Raw genomic sequence first — 6,920 nt, forward strand, 5'->3', positions numbered from 1 at the left:
AAGTCTCTGGAACGGAATACATGCACCAGTGAACCTACAACTACACGATTTATATTTTAAAAATAATTAAATTCACTTAGCATTCAAAACTTTTGAATTTTGAAAAAAACAAATCTGCTGATTAAATACGGACAACTGTTTAACTGAAGTAAAACGGGTTTTCCCCTTGCTATGGATATCTGCCTAGTTCAGTTCAGCCACATTCCGCTACAGTTCGCCTTTATTATCAGTTCGAAATGGGGTGGTTCCATAATACCCGCAGTGTTCCATAATACCACCTTCTCCTCTACTATATGTTGTTTTGGGACAAGCATCTTTGTATGTGTTATTGTGTGTAACGTGGTTTTTTATCAACGACATTTTCATAGAGATAGTGTCTCAGATGTAATTTGCACAAGTGCTGCAAAAGTTCCGAAGCTGGATCAGTCAAAAATACAAGCTGGTCGTTATGTAAACTCTTAATTCCCAGATATCACTATAGTCTGGATTAGCTATTCACACATTAGAGGCATCACGATGTTTTTTTTAACACACCTAGGAAAGAAAAAATTGATTAGATTCAATTTTTCATAACTTTCACAAAATTAAAGTTAGACGGAAAACAAGTGCACTATTGCACTTTTCTCGAAATTCTATGTTCATTTCATATATCTCACGACACCACTCCCATTTAAACATTTTGAACTGAATTCAAAATGGAAGCTTCAAGATGGCGGCCACCTGGTTGACACATAAAAAGACGACAGGATAGCCGAATGATTAAAGTAACGACTATCTGTTTGGGGATCGGGATTGAATTCGGATGTGTCGAAAAACTACTGGAATTTTTCGGGAGGTCCATTCGGATAAGTCATGCTCGCTTCTTGGATAACCCGGCCGCCCCATTGTGGGCCTGACCAAACCCATAATGGGCTTGCTAAAAAGGCCCTCAATCAATGTCTTAACATAGTTTATTATATTTAGTATTTAGTAAATTCTTTTCTCCAAATAAGATTGCTTATTTTTCTGTTTAAAATAACGAAACTATATTTTTTGGTTTGATTATTTGTCTTAATTAATTAGGAAACATTCGGATATTTTCTATAAGCAATCAAGGAAATTATTCACTCCGTATTGAATTAAAAGATATGGAAGATGATCATAGATATGCTTTTTATAATCATTTTTGGATAGAAAACGAAGATAGTCTTTTTGAATTACATATTTCCGACTACAATGGATCAGCTGGTATGTATGTCATTTAATTGTTTTAATATACTGTATATATAATGTATTCTATTTTTAGTGTTGCCAGCAGATCCACAGAGCAGCATCTTCCTACCAGACTTTCCTGTCTATGACTTGATAGCCTTTATTCCTTCCTCCAGACTTTCCTTCCTTATGACTTGATAGTCTTTATTCCTTCTTAGGTCATTAATCATGTTTATTCTCCCCCTTCTTTTCTTCCTTCTGCCCGTTACTATTCCCTCTAAACTTTAGGGTCTAAAGCAGGGGTGTCAACCCGCGGCCCAAGGCAAGTTCCAATGAGCCCCAATAAACGTGTAAACAAAACCGACAATTTTTTTTTAATTTTTTTTCATTTATTTATTTCATCGGCATAAATTCAAAAAAAATTTCACAAACCTTTATACATATTTTATTTTTGAATAAAAAGGAAATATTTTCAAATACTTGGAAATGTGTGAATGAGGAAGGAATATTAAATAAAGCTAAAGTTGAGACTCAAAGGATTATAGACCCAAATTCGGGGAAAGGAGAGTAATGCCAAAAGATAAAAAGTAGTGAGAAAGATTAAATAGACTTTCTGTTAAGCAAATATGGACTCTTAATTTTCCAACATTCCTCACTTCTTTATCTTTTGTCCTTTCTCTCTTTTCCTCGCATTTGGGTCTAAATCCTTTGGGTCCAACTCCGGCTTTAGTATTCCTTCCAGCGTTGCATGATTTGGCTACTTTGCGCCAATTTTGGCTACCCTTTTTTAGTTTGGCGTAAAAAATGTCATTTGGCGTATTGGCTACTTTTTGTGCTGCATCTTATTTATAAATATATTAGTCGAATAAAAATGCACTTTAAAATGGTGTTTTGTCATTTTTTATTAATTAGAGACCCAAATAAAACAAATATTTATGTTTTTCTAATAAAGTTTTGTTTGTCTCCTTTATAATAAATGAATTTATCTATTTCTAAGTAAANCACGCGCGCCATAGTGCCGATTCGGCACCAATAATTAAATAAAAATAATGAGACGCTTTAAGCAAAAACTGAATTGCGCATCGTAAAATTGAAGAAAAATTAGACAGGTAATAATTTTTTCAGATTTTTCACACAATTAGAATTTTTACACGAATTAATTAAAAATCAATTGGTGCCTAATCGGCACTAGGCGCGTGCCGAAAGGTTAATATTCTTTTTATGTTTGATTTCTTACCTAATACCAAATTCTTCTTCCAAATCCTCTTGCTGTTTTCTGGCTTGATTAAGAATTTTCTTTGTTAGTTTTTCGTCAACAAGCTGTAAAACAAATAACATATTAATCTTAAGTTATATTTATTTCAATTACATCAATTTCTCAACTCCCTTAAAAAATATATTTCAATTAATTCTCATTAAATAAGACAAATAAATTAAAACAAAACAACTCCAAAAGTCAGTTTTTACTGTGTACCAGCACTACTGCCTATTCACCATGCTTCATGTCAGTCAAGTTGATCACCACCGCTTGCCTCAACCAACTCTCTGCACGTAGTCATGCACTTTGGCACTCACTACCGCTCACACCTTAGCACCTGCATGGGGCAAGTCCCCAAACTCCTTAAAACTATATAACATCAAGTACTTCACAAACAGTCAAGTGGTCTACTCAAAGCTGGCATAGTGGCAAGGGCTAAATAGTTAAATGTGATAGTTTTAGCAGAGCAATGCAACTCCCAATCGCATATGTCCTGAAAATAGACTGGGTATAGTCTGATTTCAGGGGGTCTATATCTTACAACGGGTCTCATGTAGAGGTATGGTTCCTTTGTTCCTATGGGTATGGTCTACAGCTCTTTTAAGGTCCATCTCATTCACAGGTGTAATTGAAAAACGTGGGTTGTCATATTTTCTAAAGCTTGTTACATATTCATGTCCAAAAAATAAGCATAACCATTAATTCGGTCTATATCTCAGTAACTACAGATCAGAACAGAATCTATTTCGGTTGAAGTTTACCTTGGTAGTCCCAATGGCCGCGCTTCGGTTAGGTTAACTACATTTTTAGCAGACAGAAGAAAGGAATACCTAAAAATAAAAAAAGGAAACGTCTACTAAAAATTTAGTTAACCTAACCTAACTGAAGCCCATTGGGACTACCAAAGTAAACTTCAACCTCAATTTTTTAAAATAATAATTAATAATTATTTTAAACCATAATAATTCCTTACTTGTTCGTCATCCTCGTCTTTTCTCTCGCGCAATTTAATTCTAGTAGATGGTTTAGGAATTTTTTCTAGACCGATCTGATAATCTAAAGGTACTTTGGTTTTATTAACTGAAACTTTTAATTTTTTCGCTTTTCCCATATTGATGTTTTAAACGAAATCAGTATTGCTACTATAAAAACGTGTTTACAATTCCCCTACCATGTTGAAATCTATAAAGTGTTGCCAGATACTTGGAAGAGTTAGCATTTGTTGTCAAAATTTTCTAAAAGTAGCCCAAAAGTGGCAAACTCAAAAACAGATTCTTTTTGATAAATAACCTGAGACTTGACGATAAAATAGAAAAAAGCACGCCTTTCATAATTTTCCAACAATAACTTTAATCATAGAGCAAACGTTTTCGGCAAATTTACAGGCCTGAAGCAGACCTGTAAATTGATCCGAAAATAAGGAACAGAAGACTCAAAATACATACATAAACTGTAATTTACTGATATGTCGAGAACACTCGTTTTGTCTCGCTGTATTCATAATCGCTTTGGTGTCCACAATATAGGGTTGGATTTGCACGTGAGCTCAACAGAGTTTAGGGCCTCGCGCTAAAAAGATACATCTTAGGGCTTTTATATTTACTATTACTTAAACAGAATGAGTTTTTAACTTATAGTTTAGGATTTCTGTAGCCCAAAAAAGTAGCCAATGCGCCAAATGATTTTTTTACGCCAAACTAAAAAAAGGGTTGCCAAATGTGATGCGAATTAGCGAAAAATCTAGCAACCCTATTTGAAACAGATTATCATTCGTAGCTTTACAAATAATACAGAAAAGATAAATAAAAGTTTATTTATTTTTGTGACAATCTTTCAATAAGATATCAAATGAGTGAGATATTACTTGTATAATATAACATGCTGACTGAATGGCCGAGCGGTTAAGGCGTCAACCCACAGCTCTGGGGAACCAGGAATCGAGTCAGGACTACATTGAAATATCGCAGGAATTTTTAGAAATAGTAATATTTGGGCCATATCCTTTATCATCCGACTGCATCGAAAGCCCGGCCGAGTCCATGATGTACATAAGAGAGCAGTTTTCCAAGCCCATATTGGAGTCGACTCGGCAAACAATGGGGCGCCGGACGACGAGTGACGAGACCCAACATATCTGGTACAGACCTATTGCTGCTCCCTGGGCGGAAAGAAGTCTATGAGCCACATTCCCAAACTTCCGTATCTGATACATATTGCCCACAAAAATTCCTGGGATTTTTAGCCCATCATCGGCAGAGTAGATAAAATCACTGAAAACTGGGTTCATGTCTCTACCGGGTTTCTTCATTTCTGTAACACCTAATTAGGGAACAGTCCCTTAGGCAGATCCCTCTTCGACAGATCGTCCACGTGTCGCGTTGCCAACAAACAAACAAACAATCAATATTATCAGCACGAAATTACATTTCCTTATTTTAAATTAAATTCTCATCAATTTGTAGTCATTTCAGAATATATACTTTATTGTAATAAAAATTACTTTCTATCGAGTAACATCAACCTATTCAGATTTTCTAAATTGGCTAAAATTATTATAAACTGTTTTCCCTTTTCCTGTCTGAATCGATTTCCTTATTTGTCGTTTGCCTAAATTCTTTTATAAAAATTAACTGTTAATGTTTTATTTTGCAACTTTTCATAAAAGAAAATAAATATTAATATAACTTTTTATAAATATAAATTATATTATTTAAAAAGAAATAAATAATTACATGGATAAATAAGTGTTTTCGATCGTAACCAACGATCAGATATACTTGACGGTCTTCGAAAGAACAAGTAACTCAAGTGGTATTTCGTAACTCAAGTGGTGTTTCCTAACTCAAGTGGTATACTTTTGTACGATAGTTTCAACTAATAACTCTTTTAGTCCTTTCCATTGGAAAGCTGCTGAGGTAAGATTTTTACATCATATTGTTATAAAAATAATTATACAGTCAAATCTCTGAACAACGACCACTGACAAAAAGAAAAAATTGTCGATGTTTGTAGGTTATTTTGTATACATTTTTGTTCAGTGTTTCTGAAAAAATAGCCGCCATTTAGAGATGGCCATTTTCGGCGGTTCGACTGTATAATAATTATTATATATTCGCATTTTTTATTCTTAAAAAAATTAATTTTTTTTCATTCAGAATGCTTTCGTCTGTATTATACTTCATATTACTTAATTCTCGATATACGTTGATCGAATCCACTTGTAATTATCAGATATTGTCACAAGTTTTAAATTTTACAGAAGATTATATAAAGAACGGTAAGACAAATTTAAAAATTAAATTAAAAATTTTCATTTTATTTTCATTTAAAGTAGTTAATTTTAATTTCTAGCAATTAACACTGTTCAGCAAGAAAAATATTTTAAACCCGGTCCTACAGATTGTGCAGAAATTTTTAAGAATGGTCATACTAAATCTGGAATTTATAGAATTTGGCCTGCTAACTGGCAAGTTGTAGGGAGTTTCAGAGTTTATTGTGATATGTCTACTGAAGGAGGAGGATGGACTGTAATTATTTTTTTCAATTATTTCAAAATATATTAAAAAAATTATTTATAAAACAATATTTTGTGTTATACGTAAGGTTATTCAGAGACGAGGAAAATTTGGTAATCCAAAAAATTATTTTTATAAAACCTGGAACGATTATAAAGTTGGATTTGGAAATCTCGAAAAGGAGTTTTGGTTAGGTAAGAATTATTTATTAGGTAAGAAATACTATGTAGCTGTATAGCAATTGTTTGTATGATGGGATAAGGCATTTAATAATAAGCCAACATAAGAATAATTTGTCAACGGGATGCCTCCCTGGAGGACTTTCTATGGGATACTGGTCCCTATTTAGGTGATAGACACGTGCAGAAAATCCGGAAAACTCCAAGTGGCGAGCTGTTGGTCAGACGCAAACCCGTGACCAACCTGTGTTCAGTGATTTTATCCATTCGGCTACTGGTTAACCCGAATTAGATATCATTCGTGCTTATTAGTATTTATCATTCATTACTATATACTCAAGAGAAAGAATTTTATTGGAGTTTCTTATTAAATAATTTTCATTTTGAATTTTTTTGCCTTTGGACACAAGGACGTAAAAAGTCAATAGAGAGGTTGAGGCGCACGTATTTAGCCCAAAACGTGTACGGGTAACGGGTGGGCGCCGCCATCTGGCAGTTCTGGACCGTCGATAATGGCGTTTGCTACGTGTAGCTTGGTGAGTACACGATCGGCTTAAACGTCTTCATTTTTTTTTGTGTTTGGGGTTAAAATTATGATTTATTTTGCTTCCGCCATTTTTTCAACTTATTTCCCGTGAGTCAATGCGCGATGTTCACTGAGTCACGTGATGTTATGAGCGTGTTCCTCAACGATTTTTACTTGGACTTGAAACGTGTAACGTGTACTTCTGCTACCCGTACACGTTTAACGTTTGAACTTGTGCCTCAACCTCTCTA

The 6,920-nt window shown here is 34.1% G+C and overlaps 2 protein-coding genes across 2 annotated transcripts in view; one reads left to right on the forward strand and one right to left on the reverse strand.

Moving 5' to 3' along the window:
- The window catches only part of LOC111617783 (bystin-like), a 38,621-nt gene extending 34,968 nt beyond the window's left edge, over positions 1 to 3,653 (reverse strand). The window contains exons 1-2 of the mRNA XM_023359079.1: positions 3,423 to 3,653; positions 2,429 to 2,511 (exon numbers count right to left, since the gene is read on the reverse strand). Of these exons, the coding sequence (XP_023214847.1) occupies positions 2,429 to 2,511; positions 3,423 to 3,560 (221 nt within the window). The 5' untranslated portion in view covers positions 3,561 to 3,653. The remainder of the gene's footprint in view (positions 1 to 2,428; positions 2,512 to 3,422) is intronic.
- A 1,534-nt stretch (positions 3,654 to 5,187) lies between these two features.
- The window catches only part of LOC111617776 (techylectin-5A-like), a 6,666-nt gene continuing 4,933 nt past the window's right edge, over positions 5,188 to 6,920 (forward strand). Inside the window, exons 1-4 of the mRNA XM_023359063.1 lie at positions 5,188 to 5,364; positions 5,605 to 5,726; positions 5,801 to 5,976; positions 6,053 to 6,176. Of these exons, the coding sequence (XP_023214831.1) occupies positions 5,606 to 5,726; positions 5,801 to 5,976; positions 6,053 to 6,176 (421 nt within the window). The 5' untranslated portion in view covers positions 5,188 to 5,364; position 5,605. The remainder of the gene's footprint in view (positions 5,365 to 5,604; positions 5,727 to 5,800; positions 5,977 to 6,052; positions 6,177 to 6,920) is intronic.

This window comes from Centruroides sculpturatus, unplaced genomic scaffold (assembly GCF_000671375.1).
Source record: "Centruroides sculpturatus isolate CEXI.00-Female unplaced genomic scaffold, Cexi_2.0 scaffold648, whole genome shotgun sequence".
Lineage (NCBI taxonomy): Eukaryota > Metazoa > Arthropoda > Arachnida > Scorpiones > Buthidae > Centruroides > Centruroides sculpturatus.